Below are 17,901 nucleotides of genomic sequence, written 5' to 3' on the forward strand. Positions count from 1 at the left end.
TTCAAATTGCCTTATATAAAAAACGACTTGGGTCTATTGCAATCACACCCTTGAGCACCTTTCCACTGCAAGTTCCCTGCCTTAGGGTGGAAGGAAGGGACCAGTATGACTTTTAAATAATCATGTTCTTTGTCATGATGTAAGTGGCATTTGGGAGAAGCGTGTGTGTATTTACATGCATATGTATGTATACATGTGTATATTTGCACGATAAATATGCATGTGTATATTTGCACGATGTGTGTACTTATATGTATATGTGTACATCTGTGTATGTGTGTTTGGTGTGTATATATGTATACATGTATATATTTATATGCAAAAATGTATATTTGTGTGAGATGTGTATGTTTACATGTATACGAGTGTATATATTTATATGCGTATTTGTGGTGTGTGCACATGATACGTACATGTATGTATAAGTGGGTGTATATTTGTGGTGTATTTACATGTGTATGTATATATATGCATGTATACGTGTGTATATGTTTGTATGTGTGCATATGTGTATGTATGGCGTGTGTATATGTATGTGTACGGCATATGTACATATATGTATACCTGTGTGTTTGTGCGTGGTGTGTGTGTATGCCTGTGTGTATGTATATACCTTTATGTGTGTACTTGTGCTTGTGTATACATATATACATTTTTGTGTGTACATGTGTGTGATGTGCATGTACATGTGTGTGCTTGTGTGTACACACGTGTCCACTTGCGGGATGTGTATACATGCATGTGCGCACATGTGTGATGTGCACGTACATGTGTGTATGCTTGTGTGTATGTATATACGTTTATGTGTGTACTTGTGGCATGTGTATACACACACGTGTGGTGTGTGCACGCGTGCACATGTGTGTGCTTGCGTCTACATACGTGTATACTTGTGTCATGTGTGTATACATGCATGCGCGTGCATGTTTGGTGTGTGTACATGTGTGTGCTTGTGTGTATGTATATACGTTTATGTGTGTATTTATGCTTGTGTATACATATATACATTTGTGTGTACACGTGTGTGATGTGCGTGCACATGTGTGTGCTTGCATATACATACGTGCCCACACATGTGTACTTGTGCCATGTGTGTATACATGCATGTGTGTGCTTGTGTGTACATGTGTGTGTGCTTGTGTGTGGTGTGTGTGTGTTTCGAACTGCTCCAGTGGTGAGCCCTGACTGTAGGACGCAGGCAGGCCATCCTGGTTTCATGCCCCCCGTGCCACGTGGCTTGGACACGGGCCTGCTCTGGTCTCCCCCAGCCCCTCGTGTATACCTGTGCACATACGGTCTTCCCCTGCGTGTGCCCTTTCTTCCGAGGTCCGTGTTGCTGTTAGCCGCTCCAGCCTGTCTGCCAGTAGCCCCCCCCACCCCAGGGCCCTTGGACACCCCCTGGCCCCAACCGCAGTGGGGCTTTGTGGGTGACCCAGGGCAGGGGCAGGACCCTTCAGATTTCTTGCCTCTGAGGTGAGGAGATGGAGCTACAAGGAACGTCTAGACGTTGAAGAGAGCGTATGTGACTTCGGTTACCAGGAAAAACATGTTTTAAACCTAAGAAATAAAGGATGACGTGGGAAGGGACGCTGGGATCTGCAGGTGTGGTCCTCAGGCCCTCCTGTCCCGTCTGACATGCCCGTCCCGCCGGCCATCGCCGGCTGCCCTCGTCGGGGCCCATCCTTCCCGTTCTCCTCGCCCTTCCCTCCAGAGCTGTGACCTTTCTCTGCAGCATTGCCTCAGGCTTCTCTCCTTGTGGGAGAACGGGGTCTGTCCGTCCCGCGGCCCTTCCCGAAGCCAGGGTCTGCACGACTGGCCTCGAGCCAACTGCCTGTTTCTCGGGTTTTGTGACCGCCGTGCCTGGCTCAGGATTGATCCTGCCGGGTGGGCACCTTCAGGAAATGCCTGTCGAATGAATGCTAGAGTTGGCAACTCTGTTACTAGGAGCTTTTCGGGAAGATTTACCAGTTGCAGACACGGCCTCCAGCTCATGAAACCGCCAAAGCGCCTTTCTGTCTGCGGTCGGAGCCCAGCAGCGGGAGCGCTGTTGTGATGAGGCCGCGGGCCACGGCCTCTGTGCAGGGCAGGTTGTGAGTGCGTCACACAGGCAGCTCACTTCCGCCTGCCCGCCGCCCGTGCGCCACGTCCTGTTGTTGCCCCGTTTCAAGAGGAGGACGCGCCCTCAGCGTCCTGGGGACTCCCCCGCGAGCGGCGGTCAGCAGGTGGAGCCGGGATTGAACCTGGGCTGGGCACTCCCGCGTCAGCACTGCCCGCTGAGCTTCCTCCCGGGGGCCCTCCTGTGTCTTGCTGCCCAGGCCGCTAGCTGCTGGCCCCACGTGGCCGCCACCGAGCGCTTGGAGGGTGGCCAGTGCGACCGAGGAGCCCAATTTAAATTTTCATTTAAGTTTAATGAACTGAACTTGAACGAGCCCCAGGAGGCCAGGGGTCCCCTTTTGACAGTATTACAGTCTGACTGTGATTGTTGAGTATCCAACCCTCTGATTTAGACCTGATTTTGGTAGGTTGTTGGGGGTTCTGCTAGAGCCCACACGTTCATACCAGCCCATAATTGGGATGCTCACTACTAAAAACTGGTTTTCTGCTGCTATTTCAAAAGCGTGTAATTTCCTGGAGTGAATGCTCAGAGGTGTGCGAAGGAGGTGATTCCATTAATAGGCAGCATGGATTTGTGTTCCCAAAACGTAACTGTCTTGAGGTTTGTGCACATGTGCTGAAGGGTCAGCCCCGTCCCATAGATGAGGAAACGTGGTTCTGCAGTCGTGCGGAGGAGGTTCTGTATGTCCCGCCCCTGACCTGCATGTGGATGGACGGACCCCTGCAGGACAGCCGGCTCTGCTTGGCTCTGGTCAGGGCGCCCCCCCCGCCCCGCCCCGCGTGGGAGGGCAGGCGGCTCGTCCTCCCTGGCCGCCCCAGCGGGTTCCCCTTCTGCACCGAGGACTTCTCAGTCTCTGCAGAAAGTGCTCCTTTGTTCAGAGCAGCCTCTGTGCTCTCATTGTTTGACACACCACCCCCGAGACAGGTGGCCCCTTAGGTCAGCGCCTTCGGAACCCCTGACTGGCACGATGCAGCAAGTACATGACATAATCGCAAGCCTCAAGTGGACTCTTTATGTGATATTTTGCAACAAATCTTCTGGAATCTGTCAGGAGAAATTTCAGCGTTTGCTTTCTTTCACGAGTGGTGGTGCCATGCCTTAGGTTTTCTGAAGTTGTGGCGAGACAGTCAGTGACCAGTGGCTCTTGGATCGGGACGCTGCTCCCGAGGAGACCCCCCCTCTACATCCTGCCCGTAGGGGGAGCCTCTGGTCACAGCCCATCTGGGGGTTTTCCCTGAATTCGCAACTGGGATTTTTCCTGGCAGCCTTGACTTCCTTTTCAGCAGACGGCACATTTCGTAGGTAAGTGGTGAGGTGTGGACGACAGAGAAATCCGTCTAAAAGGAGAGGGCACTCTTTTCCCCCGTGTGACCGGAGGATGTGAGCAGGGCCCCTGAGGGTTCGCGGCCCACCCAGAGGACGGAGCCCGCCCACGGTGACAGTGACTGCCTCCAGATGTAGGCGGGCCTGTGTGCGATTTTCCGGACCCACTCCTGTGTGTCTCTCCACGAAGCCTGTAGACGGTGATCGGGCTGGGTCCATGCTCTCCTTTTTACACCCAGTAGCTCTCATGGATTCCAGTGGAGCTTTATGGCCTCAGGAGCGTTTCCGTCCCTCATTTTATTCCTCCTTATAGCGGGCTGTTAGTTCCTGCCAGTGTTGCAGATTAGCATAAGGCCCATGGGGCGTGACTATACGAAGGTCTGTGAAATGGCCATTTAAACCGTAGCACATGCCTCCCCCCAGCGCCCCCAAGACTGACTGATTTTCTCCTCCCGAAGGGTCAGCTCATTCTTTGCAGAGCACTGGTGTGTAAGGAAGGAATGACTGCCGCACACAGAAAGCACAGACTGAGCAGTGTTTGATTCTGAGCATTTTCCTCCTCAGGAAAGAGAAACTCTAATCTTAATTAAAAATTTAATTCTGTGGCATACTGGTTTGGATTTTCTCAGCATGAAGCTGACAAACAGCAGGTACCCTTGAGCAAAAGAATAATTAATAGGTAGAAATTCTCAGATTATGGAGCCCCCGGGTAAAAAGAAGACATGAGTCACATCGGGAGGGGAAACATCTTTATTGAGGATCTGCCCACATCACCTGGCTTTGTGCCCCTGTTTGTACTCGTACTGGATCATTCACTCGTTGGCTCGTTTATGGGGCCAGTACTGGTGGGAGGCTGCCCAGGCTGGGGTGACGCTGGGACCCAGAAACAAGGTGACCCAGACCCTGCCCTTCAGGAATCGTCAGCATCGCCAATCAGACCCGTATAGCGATGCTGGTAAAATAAAGGTCATGGGACAATGTCATGAGGAGGGCATGGAGGGGGTTTTGAGGAGAGGTGTCCAGTTGAGGCTGTGCATCAGGAAGGCTTCTCAGAGGAGGTGACATCTGAACTGCTTGCTGACCAGGGAGCAGGAATAGTATTTCAGGAAGTGATTGATGAGGAAAGGTCCAGGTGTCTGGAGACAGACAGCAAGGCCTATCAAGATGAGGCAGTTTCCAGGAATCTCTCTGGTACTCTAGGGGTGAAGAGGGAGCCCGTAGGCAGAGAGACCAGCTAACATCTGCCCCGTGATTCAGTGGACGGCAGGCCTGCCCCAGCGTGACGGGGAAGGTGCTCCTGAGGGCAGGGGCTCCATGACTGGGAAGGGTGAGAGTCTGAGATGGCTTCCATGTTTCTGGTTTGAGAGGCTGGGTGGGGTGTGGCCATAGAGATGGATGAACAAACTGGGGAGAGCGGTGAGGTCTGGGGGTGCTGGGGTTTGAGTACCAGCATGGATGGTGTGGGGTGCATGCAGAGAACTTATATAGTTCTCCTGGTGGGGGGTTGGAGAATGAGATTTGGGATCAGTAGCTTACTGGGGGTTGGAGGGATGTGGCCAGGCACACTGGGGGCATGGGAGTCAAGGATCTAGAAGAAACTAGGAGATCTGGAAGGAGCCCATGTGGGCTGAGAGGAAGTTCGAGGAGGAAGCACAGGGCGGAAAGTTTGAAGAAAGCGCGGCTCATCTACAGCTTCTGGTGATGGGCTGGGTCAGGAGCAAGAGAAAGGCTAGTGCTCTGAGAAATGTAGTCCTTGCTGACCTCAGGGGCAGCGTCCTTGTAGCTCTTGGACCAAATCTTGAGATTGTAAGGGTGGAGCGCGGGACCGGGAGGGTGAGCATGGCCGAGAGCCTGGCTCTGGTACGAGGGGACCTGCGTCCTGAGACAGAGCTCTTGTTTTGTTTTTCTTAAGGAATGGATTTGGGCATGCTTAAACGCAGAGAGGAGAGTTCTGGTGGGGAAGGGAAAGGTAAAAATATGGGGAGGGGGGGTCCTTGATGGGCAAGCTGCAAGAAGTCTCAGGAAGAAGGCCACTGTCCGTGTGTGCTCTGATGGCGTTGACGCCCTCGGAGCCCCGAGACCGACAAGAACGGGAGGTGGAAAGTGAGAGCTTAGGAACTCCTTTGACTCAGGAGGAGAATTTAACAAGCCAGGTTTGGGCCTTCCAGCCGATGCTTGGGTATGATCATGCTTCGCCTTACCGTACATGTTAACCTCTCTCTGTTTGCAGATTGACGAGTGGAGTGATGTAATGATAATGAACAGTCGTCCGATTATGTGTTTCAGGGGATCGTGGGTAATTTGGCCAGCGGCAAGTCGGCCCTGGTGCACCGGTATCTGACCGGCACGTACGTCCAGGAGGAGTCTCCCGAAGGTATGCTGTCTGCAGGCTGTCTCAAGCTCGAGAGCGTTTAGTTCATTAAATTTTTCTGTCGCATATTCTAAATCATGATGATGATGCATCACACTTCAAGAAAGTAAAATACCAAGCAGTAAAAATCCTTAGGTGTGTCATTTCTTCCATAGTATTTTTAGCTAACTGATCATATTTACTTTGGCATTTAGAACAGTAGAGTAGAGCCTTGAAATGCTGTTGATTTTATTTCTTATGTAATAGTCCTGGCGTTTCAAATGGCAATCCAGTGTCACCCCCTTTAAATATTACTCGGACAGTTCTCTTATCTGGATATCGAGTTTATCCATAACTTGTATGTACTGTTACCTGGTCACGGATCGGAGCCTCTCAGATGACCACCACCACATGTTTGAGTATGTTTCCCCGTATATTCTATTATAAACACTTAAGAGTCATTTTGCATGAGAGTAAGAGATTTCTTTTGCCATCAGGCTTTTGCTTCAGTTAACATACTCATATTTTATTTTTTGCTTTAAGTGAAATTACGGTAACAGCAGGAAGCCATGCAATCCCTGTGTCTTTAATCAATGTAGAGTTCACAGGCGGCTTTCTGAATGATATTTTCTCTCCGTATAACCTTTTAAAATCCAATTCTGAGACACTGAATTTCTGGTTCCTTCTTTCTCTTACTGGCTGTTCCATTCTTTGCAGATATGGATGCAGGTAACTATACGTTTTCTTCATGGCAGCGCTTGTCTTGTTTGAAGAGAGAGGACAGGCTCAACTTCGCACTGTAGTGTTCCCTTCCTCCTTGTTCCGTGTGCCATCGATTCTGTTTCATTTTACCCTTTTATTTAAGTTACACATTTCACCCTGTTTTGTCCCTTAGCTGTGTCCTTAGCAGTAGTCCTGAGTAGCTTCTCATGTTCCCTGTAACACCTGTTCTAGTATTTAACTCTTGTCCTGGAGACTGTGTAACCATTCAGAAGGGTACGGAAGGCTGGCGTTCTGGGGCTCTCTGGGGGCTCTGCCATCATTCTGCAGAGCTTTGCAACCCTGTCATCAAAACCTTGTGGTGGTCACCTCAGGGAAAGGCCCGCTTCTTCGTTATCCACGTGGAGCTGAGGGCGTAGGGAGATCAGACTCGGAGGCTCCTAGCTGGGAATCGAAGAGAAGCCCCCAGCTGTCCAATGGAGAATGAACACAGATGCTGGGAAAGGCACGATCTGGAGAGGGGTGGGGGGAGAGAAGGTTCTGGGTCTTTCTGACTTCCTCCCTGGGATCTGTGCCTGGGCTGCGCTGCTGACGCGTCTGTTCCTTGGTGTCTGAGCGTGGATTTTAGCCGTAGTCGTTTTGATTGCACTGAGGGAGCCGGGGCTGGAGCTTTTTTCTTGGCCTTTCTGCATCTTTGTTGGGGTTAGGTATTGTTGATGACATCAGATGCTGAGGGGTGGGCTAACCTGACTTGACACGATCACCTCTTCGAGTGAATCTGCCCACACTCTCCTTACATGCCCCGATTCTGTTCAGGGGTCGCCGGTGATACGGTCTGGGCCCCTGGTTTTGCTGCCAGTGCTCAGGCTTCTCCCGAGTTTGGTTCAGTGTCCAGTGCGGTCAGTGCGAGAGCCCCTGAGTCACGGACGCCCGTCCCTTCCCCATGTAGGGCTGTTTTGTCATTACTGGGGCTTTTGCTGTTTTCCCATGTCCTATTTTTGGTCTATTCCATCACATTTGGGGTTTCTTTGCAAGGGACCCTTATATTTTGATGAGCATGAAGGCATTTTTCTCTAATGTTCATATTTCAGGCAAATTATACTCAGTGGGGTGACTTAAACTGTGGTCTCTAATGAACCCCCTCCTTTGATTGTTTAACACATTTTACTCTACTGAAATTTCATGGCATTGCGTACAGTTTTAAAAATACCCTATAGGGTAGAAGCGTGCATGAGTACACCAAAGGACATCCCTTTCCTCATCTGCAAAGTCTCATCCCGCACAGTGGGGCTTGTGCCCAAGGTGTCCTGGATCAGGGGAAAGACTCCATGATCTTTTCTCTTGACTTCCAGGGACTCAGGCCGCCCACCTGTTCTCTCACGTGTGACTCGGGTCAAGGGTGGGGCCCCCATGTGCTCCTGAGTGGACGTGCTTCAGGGCCTCTGGCTGCAGAATGAACTGCGGGCAGGTGCTGCCGCATGCCTGGAAACCCCATAGCCCCCCTGAATCTTTGTTTCCCAGGGGCTGTCTGCTTGTGCCTTTCTGGAACCAGGCAGGTGGCCACATCCTTGCCTCATAGGGAGGCCGGGGAACTGACTGCCGCTTCCTGTCCCCTGGCCTGGGCGAGTCTCATAGCAGCAGGAGAATCAGGTTGTTTCAGCAAGGACATGATTGAGGAAAGCCTTGATTTCTCACTGTCCACACTGGAGTTCTTTCTGGAACTGGAATTCTGCCAGGGAGCCTGTAGCTGGAAAGTGATCTTGGTTGTTGTCGAACGTGTTAATAACATCGACTGATTACATGTGCTTACTTCATTGAGAAGCTTTCCATTCAGGCTGTTCTGGAGTTGGAATGTACCGAAACATTGCCCAGGTTTGTGGAGAGCGTCGGAGCCATGGAATCCCGTCCCATGCGTGCAAGCGGCTGATGAAGCCGATCATAGCTCAGCCCCACCCGCAACTACTTGCAGAGACAGAGGGTCAGGTTAGGGGGCAGCGAGCTGATGACGGGCGTCTCCAGCGCCATGCTGGGGGAGTGCACATCCAGTGAGCTGTGGGGCTCTCCGCTTGTAACTCATCCTCCTTTCCTCCTACACCTGCTGGAGAGACCGGCTGCCCCCAGCTGCACATGGCAGTGACTTCAGGCTCCGGCTCGCTGCTGCTGGTGGCCGTGAGATCAGCCAGTGCACACGGTTTGCTGGAGCTCTCCTGCCCTCACAGGGTTGTTCCTTGATTTCCTTAACGTGTAAATGCCCCTTAGCGCCACTCTGACCTGCCGCGGGATCTTCACGTTGCTGGCCGTTTACGGTGGGGAAGGCCTTCTGTTTTCAGGAGAGTTCTCTCTGTCGGAAACTGGCGCGGGATGATCCGGACTTTTGCTGGAATGTACTTTTCATCAGATGGATTGTAGCTGGGTCTCCGAGGAGAACAGCTGTTGTGTTTGAACCGGGTGATACGTTCTCATGGATTTTCTTATAGCAAAGAGAGTTGACAAACACGATTTCAGTAGTTTTAATTTAACTGTGTTTCACACAGTTTAAATGAGGGATTGATTTCAATATTATGTGTGTTTTTTAATGAGTAAATTAGCAATGCAAAAGTGGGTAACTCAGCGGGGAACCAGTGATCCCATCAAAGTCATCCAGGGAGTGAAATTTTTGTGCAGGCAAATATCCATTTAGTCGTGTGCGTGCATGTGTGCGTGTCTGAGTCCTAGGGTCATCATAACAAATGGCCGCAAACTGCGTGGCTTCACTCCCCAGAGCCTTACTGTCCCCGTGCTGGAGACCCGAAGTCCGAGATGACGGTGTTGACGGGGTTGGTTCTTCCTGGAGGCTCTGAGCACGGGTCTGTCCCGAGCCTCTGTCCCCATGCAGTGTTCTTCCAGGGGTTTCGTTTCTGTGTCCAGATCGCACTCTTCTCGGGGATGGCAGGCCCTGGACTTAGGGCCCACCCTGCTCTTGTCTGGCTTCATGTCTGTCACGTCTGCGAAGACCCTGTGTCCAGATGAGGTCACGTCACGGGTGTTAGGGGCTGGGACTCAAACACCTGTGTCACGGGAGGGAATCCCCCCACCAGCGACCCTCCGTGTGTTTCGCACCCGTGTTCCGGCGGGAGCTGCACGGAGCACGGTTGTCCTGTTCCCCGTGGGGGCGGGAGGGACATGAGCTGCCCCCGCTCTCCCTGGAGGTGCTCACTGCTGGTGTCCGGGAGCTTCACACAGAGGAGAGGAGCTTGTCTGTGACCTTCACACCTCTGATGGGGATTTCATAGCTGTCACTCACTCCGCGTAAAGACAAGCTGGTGAAAATGATTCCTTTGTGATCTGTACCCTGTTGATGGCGCTAATTAGAATTGTGAATGGTATTTCAGGCATGTAATCTGAGCGTCCACCTCACGTGCGTGCTTAATATCCACTGTGCACTGCACCTTCCCCACCATAGACCCCACGGGACCGCCGCTCGGGTTTTCACTCTCTCCCCTCAAAATTAAAAAAAAGAGAAAGGAAAGGAGACTCGGCTGTTTGGTGTCCGTGGGGACTTGACAGACACCTGCCCCGAGCTACTGTACCCCTCAAGGACTGGGAGGTTGTGGACTGTGGTGTCCTCGAGGGACTTGGAGCTTTAGAAACGGGGCCATTGCTCTGACACCTTGTCTCTGTGACATCCCCGCGTTACTCCTCTTCTCTCTTGGGCCGTGGGCCCAGCTGAACTGTGCGGACAGTTCGTGCAGAAGGATCTGGAGCCTGCAGAAGCTCCCACCCAGGAGCTGCCATGTTGGTGGTGCAGGACATGGGCTCTCCAAGACCAGACTCAGCTGTCCTGTGGATCGAGTGGAAGATTTTAAGGTCGGTAGAGACAAGCTTAAGAATGTCCATGGACCCTCCCTCCTGTGATTATAAAATTAACTGCTCTTAGCTACTTTTTCATGGAACCGTGGGAACCAAAACAGGGTGAAAGGTGCCAGGGTGCCCAGGTCCTGGCTGCCGCTGCCCCACGTGGCTGGAGAGTTCTGTGGTCGCCGCTCCTGGCAGGAGCCAGTGCCTGCTGTCCCCCCCGCTCCCCCATCCCGTTCTTGCCCTCAGCGCTCTGCCAGCAGCAGTTTCCCAGCAGATGTGTCTGTCTCAGGGCAGGAGATACGTTCTCAGGAGCACAAGGATCTGAAATATTTTTTTAATGAATGTTTGCTTAGTTGCTTAGAAACAAACCATGTGGTAAACACTTAGCCATATTTTCTGGGACACATGAAACGCATTTAAGCCGTCAGCCCCCAAAACCCTTTCCAAATCAAATAAACTTAAAAAAATTTTTGTAAGCTACCACTGCTCAACAGATGTTTGGGCTTATTTCTAAACACGTCCTCTTGAGCTGTTTAAAGTCCCAATGAAAAAAATCTGTAAACTCTAATAAAAGTTGAGTAGTTTTGAAATCCAGCCATTTAAATGTTTTAACATAATTTTGCCATGTTACTTGTAACTGAGTGATTATGAGTACATGATAATTTTTTAATGAGGATTATCTGTAAACCTTGAGATTACGAGCAGCCTGCTGGTAGGTTGGTTTAATAGGTCAGGCACAAGGCAGGTCTTTTTCACATTCTCGAATCATTCCAAACCCACCTCTGGCCATGGAAATATCACTGACCTCTCGCTTTCTTCCACCTGCTCTTAACTCTGTCCCCTCACACGGAAGCCATGCTGAGGGCCAGGTGATGTCCAGAATAGAAGAGGGATCCCGAGATTATCCCTAGAGCCACAAAGAAACCATAAAAGAGAAGCACGTTCTACTTCGTTTTGAACAAGAAAAAGAAGGCTGTAAAATAAGAATGAGGAGGTCGTCATGTTTTTGGCATTGACAGCTCTGGCAGGACAAAATGTGTTTTCGAGTTGGTCGTTTGGAACTCAGAGCACATCTTCCCATGTTGTTATAATTAAGTCGACAAGAAATTGAGCGCATCCTGAGAGCCGGGCACCTTCCAGAGAGAAGAGCCTTCTGTTGAGATAACTCTAATGCAAGGCATTACACCTGGCTGAAGGAGACTCTGCGCACTCAGAGGAGGGCCTGATGGCTTCTGCTGGGAAGAGCTCCAGGCTCCCCCTGCAGCCCACGAGTGCTCACTTAGGCCACGTGATGCGGAGCCCCCAAATAGCACGGTGCACGCTGTTGACACAGCTGGTGCTTTCCCGAGACCTCTCAGGGCATCACATGTTGCTACAAAACCATTTCTTTACTAGGAAAAAGGAGATGAGCATCCAGAAAGTTTCACCTTTGCAATTACAGATCATTTTTTCCTAGTGAAATCTTAATACCAAAGGTGTTTTTTAGAGCTTTAAATGCATGACCTCTGTATGCAGATGAAAAAGTAGTCATTGGATCCCTCAAAGCTGAGCCCACCCTGGTCCGTTGCTACGTCTGTCCCTGCCTCTGGCCTTGATTCTGCCATCTTGCTGGCAGCTGGCTCCCTTCTCAGGCAGTGTGAATGGCAGCAGAACTGTCCACCACTGGCCCAGGCAGTGGCATGCTCTCATTTGGAAACCACAGGGTGCACATTCATTGTATCAGCCTAGACCCTACATGGTCACCTTCAAGGAGCTTGCATAGAAGAGCAGGGATTTATTAACTCGTGTACTGGGAGCAGCTAAGGGGACGGATTTCGCTCTAGAAAACCCTACTGATCCATGTAAGGTCATGAGGAATGGTCTGTCCCACTTCTTGCCCCAGTGGGCTTCGTGCTCAGCTAGATCTCCCCAGTTGGTGGCAGGCGTTTCATTGGTGGCCTCATGGCCGTGTGATCCTTAGTGTTCCCAGGAGATGGGGAGGAGAGTTGGCTGTTTTGTCTCAGTAGCTCCAGCAGAAGATCTGACACCCCTCTGGTTGCCTGGCTGGAGTCCCATGCTCTTCTGTATGGTCACCAACGGGGGCTCATAATGCAGAGCTCTTCTCTGACTCACAGATCTGCTGTCTGGCTTTGCGCCATGAGGACCTGCCCTGGCAGGTGCCCTGGGCACTGTTTGAACTCACCCCATGCTACCGCTGCCAAATCTGACTTCTCCGAGCCCACTTTGGCCGTGGACCTCAGGCTTTTCAGGCATTTTCTCCTGCTTGATTTTCAAGGGCAGCAAACTTTGGAATGTTTACGCATTTGTTTGGATCTTAAGGTATCAGCCCACAAAGCTGTTTTGCTGCATCCCCCTCCCCACTGTTGTCTTAACTCGGCACCCCTCCCTCCCCCTCAGTCTGTTTTACTGGTCCTAGGAAGTGGGAGACATCAGATGCTTGTAACCATGCCTTCGCTGAGGTGGTCTGACCACCGGGGTTGAGAGGTTTTCTGTGGAAGGCAGCACAGAAAAGGAGAAATACTGAGCTGAGGCCAGCCTTAGGGTGAAGAGAGGGTGAGGGGCACGCTATGTCTGGTGCAGAGAGGAGGCTGCGGGGGTTAGGAGAAGCTCCCTGCGTGGCTGTGGGTCAGGGTGGAGAGACTGACATTCCAGAGGAGGCTGGGTATTAGTTTGAATGGATGGAGCTCACATTTCAGTTATGGCTGATGAGAGATGGAGCGGTCGACATTGTCTGAAGAAAACGTTACATCCTGTGAGACCATGCTCGCTTGACCTTAGAACTCCAAGTGCGAGCTCCCCTTAGGGGTCATGCCCAGCTCCAAGGACCAGGACATGGTGATGAGGGAGGTAAAAGTCAGCGGCAGTGAAGTAGGCCAAGTGCCAAAACTACGTGGGAGAATCTGGGTGAAGTGAGAGTGTCCTTGCACGCCCCTCCAGGTCATGTGACTGTGCAGGAGTCTGGTGCCCTCAGCTGGAAGGCGGGGCATCCGCAGGAACCAGCCACACACGGTGAGGATGATGGCCCGATTGTGTGTGTGCGTGCATGTAGAGCTACCAGTGATCTACTGCAGGTGACAGTTTCATATGGTCCAAATGAATTCTTTGATGACTGAGCCAGGCCAGAAGTGGAAACCAGAGTCAGCTTCAGTGTCATGTTTTGTACATCCTGGGCGGCTTCCTGGAGGCAGCGTGTTGGGAGACTCTGAGGCAGGATCTAGTGCCGGCCTGATGAGTGGGCGGCAGCTGCCCTGGGTCTGAAGGTGGCTTGCGTTCTGTTCACGCGAACCCCGAGGAGCAGCGTGCGTGGCTGGCATTTGTTACCCTTTCCCGAGCCCCGTTTTTTCAAAACTGTTTTGCTTATTTTAAAAAATATCATCAGAGACAAAAGAAGAAAACAGCACTTGCTCTTTGGGGGCCACTCCAGTAGTGGATGGAGTGGAGCTGGGGACTTGGCGCACAGACCGTCCTGCAGTACTCTTGCCTCTGTGCTCCAGGGGGCGGGGAGCGGGTTCAGGCCGAGCGAAGAGAGGAGGCTTGGCGCCCGGACCCGTGTGGGGGTTTGGGGAAGAACTGTCCGGACCCAAGTGCCCGGTAACCGCGTAGCCTGGCAGGGGGTCAGGCCGGTTGCTCTGTGCGTCTTCCCTTGCAACCCAGGGAAGAAAGAGGCCCCCTGGGCGGGGAGGATGGCTGATGTAGACACATGATGGGAGTCGGCGGTCCGGCCTCTGACAGGCCATTACAGGAGCCTGGCTTTGGAGAGGGATGTGGGGACAAGGGGGAGGAGTCCTCGGACAACCTCTGGAGGTTGGAACGGATTCCATCCCGATGGAAGGAACTGCAGGAACCCGTTGACCTCTGAGTCCTCTGCAGCCCCGTCAGGAGTTCTGGCTGCGCGTCCGTTCTGAGAAGCACCGGCCGCAGGGGGTGTTTGTGCCGTCCGGGGCCTGTGCCCTGGTGTGCTCTCCAGCTTGGGCAGGCACCCGCTGTGCGCCAGGGACCGATGCGAGCTGATCTTATTCCAGAATGTTCCAGATGCAGGAGCTTCCTGGGCCTTGTGCAGGGCCAGGTTCAGCTGGAGAGGCAGCGACCCCCCCAGCCGCGAGGACACCCCAGTGCTTGGCAGGTTCAGTGCTCTCCAACTCACACTCCGCACTAGCCTCAGGTGTTCTCACAGCCCAGAGCTCCCGCCAGGATGGGGACACAGGCCTGGAGACAAAACCTGGATCCCTTCCATTAAAACAAATACACTGTTTCCATAAGACTGGAACAGTTAGAGCGAGTCTCCAGAGAGAAGGTGGAAAACAGCCATCTGAACCGAGTGCAGGCATCGGCATGAGAAATGTCAAAGGGGAGACAGGCTCTGGCCGCGCTCGCCCCGCCTGGGCTGGGGCTGCCCATGAGCTGGAAGGGGCACTGCATTTTTAAACGTTTGTAAAAATAAATACACCAATAACAGCAACCCAGCAGAAGAGAATACGGCCCACAATGCCTAAACTATTTATTATCTGGCCCTTTAGTGACAATTTGCGGACCTCTATGCTCAGTGTGTAGAAACATCAGCTCGTTAAAATATGTAGGATTTCTCGGTTTCTCCGTAGGGTTGGATCTAACTAACAGTGAGCAGCCTTTTTTAATTTCTTGAAGCATATACCTGCTTATATTCAGGGAGTAGTGAGTGGGTAGTTATTTATTTATTTATTTTTTTGAGAGTGTGAGTGAGAGCGAGTTGGGGCAGAGCAGCAGAGGGAGAGAGAGAATCTCAAGCACGCTCCATGCTCAGCATGGAGCCCGACGTGGGGCTCGATCCCATGACCCCGAGATCGTGACCTAGGCTCAACTCAAGAGTTGGATGCTTAACCCAACTGAGCTACCCAGGTGCCCCGTGAGTGAGCAATGGTGAAAGCCATTACTTTTCCATATTTGATTCTAGGATTGTGTATTTAAAAATAGAGTTTATGCGACAGGTTATTTTTTTAATGGAAAGTTATTTTCATATGGATCACACTAGTGGAGAACGAAGAGACCATTTGCCAATGTGCTAGTAGCCGAATAACCCAGCATCCAGCTTCTGTTTGGTGCTTGCTGACGCACTCCCGCTCCCCCCCTCTGACGCTCTGGCCCTCAACACCAGTGCTAGGCCACACGGAGGGCCCCACTGTGAGAGGCCTGGGTGGTCAGCATGACACCTGCAGCGTGAGGCGAGGGCAGGCAGGTGGGAAGCCCTTCGCAAGCAGAGGTCTCTTTCCAGACGGCGTTCAGTGGTCAAGGAAGCCTTGTTTAAATATTCTGGGTGAGGAGCTAGGTTCTTGCACCCCAATTTGCAAAACTCTTTGTAAGTTTACCTTTTTTTTGATGCTTAAAATAAATGTGCAGAATATTAAAAATAAAACAACTCTAAGTATATTTCCCCCCAAAGAAACAAATGTCTAGGACTAAATACATTGCATTAAGTTCACCACACAAGCTATTTCAGGGACCACAGTAGATGCTGGAATGTTCAAGTACAACCACAGTGGTGGGCTTTGGAACATTTTCAATAAACAGTTTACTATTCGGTCATAAATCAGATTTTACTGAGCGGGGGCCATCATTATGTAGGACTGTTTTCTCTAGAATGCACATTCAGGACCGCACCCCCCCAACCTCCTGCCCCACCTACTCAGTGGGTTCTGGGGGCAGGGTCTGCACCTGCTCATGGACCCCCTTGGGCAAGACTCATACCCAGCAACACTCTTGCCTGCTGCTGTAAGAACCGAACGGTGTCACCGGAGTGCAGATCAGATCCATTCTGTCCCTTTGCTCGTGTGGAGGCCTGGCTGGAGCTTAGGAACAACGTCAGGCTTATGCAAGCATGGAGAAGCTGGTAGCGGAGACTTGGAGAATCTATTCTGTGGAGCAGTTTAAGAAGCACTGTTGAAGACTTGCTATTTCATGAGCTGTTTTGACTTGTTCTCCTGGATCTTCCAGAATGTGTGGATTTAGGACCAAGTATTAGGCAAAGTCCTGCTGTCTGGTTGGTCCTGGGTGCACTCCCGTATCACTGCGTTTGCAGGTTGAGACTCTCCAAGTGTGAGTTTGCATTTGGAAATCGCTAAGTTGTCATTGTGACGTCGCAACTACTAGCTGATTTCTGCCAGGCGCTTGTGACATGTAAGGACTCGACAGGGAGCTGACGTAGGCTGGCCTCCTGTCCCCTCACCTTGCCCACTTGAGTCAGGTGCTCTGATTACCTGAGTTTTCACATGAGGAAATGAAGGCACCAGGAGGAACGGGCACCACTCGAGGTGTGAGCCCAGGGTTGACCTTGGCAGGTGTGAGCCCGGGGTTGACCTTGGTGGGCGGCGTCGCGTCTGTTCCCCTTTGTTGCTGCCTGGAAGTACCACCACCGAGCATCACAACTTGACAGACCCATCAGCTGGGCTCCGGGCACTTGGAAGGACGTTGGGCCACCATGTAGCCTCAGGGCTGGGCTCTGCCGTCCACTGCAGGGGGCTTGACCCCTGGAACAGCTGCCAAGTTATTGGGGAAAATACTGAGTTCTGTGGAGGAGCGTAAGTGAGCTTTGGGGCTTTGGGTTCTAGCTTCCCAAAACAGCATTGCAGGAAAATCCCGAGCGTGTGGAACCAGGGCAGACCCAGCAGGTCTGGGGGCTAGAGGAAGCTTTGGCTCATGATCCCAGAGGTGGGCCCCACTGTGAGAGGCCTGGGTGGTCAGCATGACACCTGCAGCGTGAGGCGAGGGCAGGCAGGTGGGAAGCCCTTCGCAAGCAGAGGTCTCTTTCCAGACGGCGTTCCCCTTATTTCAGGGTGGAGTCCTGGACACCTTTGGGCTCTACGGCCTCCCAGCCTGCCTTCTGGAGTTGATGACAATGCAGAGCATATGTTATTCTTTGCAGTAGCTGAGCTTCTGCAGCTCTAATTACAGACAACTTTTGGGGGGATAATAGTATTTGACAGCAATTTTAGATAGTGTTTTTTGGGGGGGTGGGGGAAACTCATAAAACTTAACGAGAGTGATATTGGGTCTGTCGCTGATGTTGAAAATTGGAGCTTGGCCTGGATAAACCAAGCTACACACCTGCACAGAGTTGCTGTGTTTATTTTAGTCTTAAAAAGAGATGATTTGGAGGAGAGAACTCTCAGTAGGTTTTATGTATTAAACTACTGGTTTGCATATTCCTCAAAGCTCTTGGAAGCTAAGATGTGAAGAAACAGTCACTGTTGAGCAACAAACCACTTCCTCCGACGTTTCGTTTTCCAGCTTCTGTCTGAGCAGCGATACCATCCGGCCATCACAGTGCTCTCCACAGGTCATACTTGCTGCTCTGGACAGGCAGCCGTGAAGCCCTTCTTGGGAACACAAAGGGCCTGAGGCTCTCGGGTTCCAGTGGTATGGCCACCTTTCCGTCCACCTGGTTTGGGTTTTGTTGGCTTGATGTCAGGAAAGCCTGAGCTGCACGAGTGACCCTTTAAAAAAAATATGTATCAACCTGTTCGCTATTTCAAGGTACCCGGCCACTAAATAGATCCACAAGTATGGATGTAAAAAGAAAGGC

At 51.6% G+C, this 17,901-nt stretch overlaps 1 protein-coding gene across 20 annotated transcripts in view; it reads left to right on the forward strand.

Moving 5' to 3' along the window:
- Positions 1 to 17,901, forward strand: part of AGAP1 (ArfGAP with GTPase domain, ankyrin repeat and PH domain 1) — a 517,580-nt gene that overhangs the window by 179,951 nt on the left and 319,728 nt on the right. For 16 of the 20 annotated variants that reach the window (XM_045867676.3, XM_045867677.3, XM_045867680.3 and 13 more), the window contains exon 3: positions 5,726 to 5,813. The exons of the other annotated variants lie outside the window; for them this stretch is intronic. In XM_045867676.3, coding sequence (XP_045723632.1) covers positions 5,726 to 5,813 — 88 coding nt within the window. The remainder of the gene's footprint in view (positions 1 to 5,725; positions 5,814 to 17,901) is intronic. 20 annotated transcript variants of the gene reach the window in all.

Source organism: Mirounga angustirostris, unplaced genomic scaffold (assembly GCF_029215605.1).
Source record: "Mirounga angustirostris isolate CCGP_5_RB_7025 unplaced genomic scaffold, mMirAng1.0.hap1 SCAF_3, whole genome shotgun sequence".
NCBI classification, from domain to species: Eukaryota; Metazoa; Chordata; class Mammalia; order Carnivora; family Phocidae; genus Mirounga; species Mirounga angustirostris.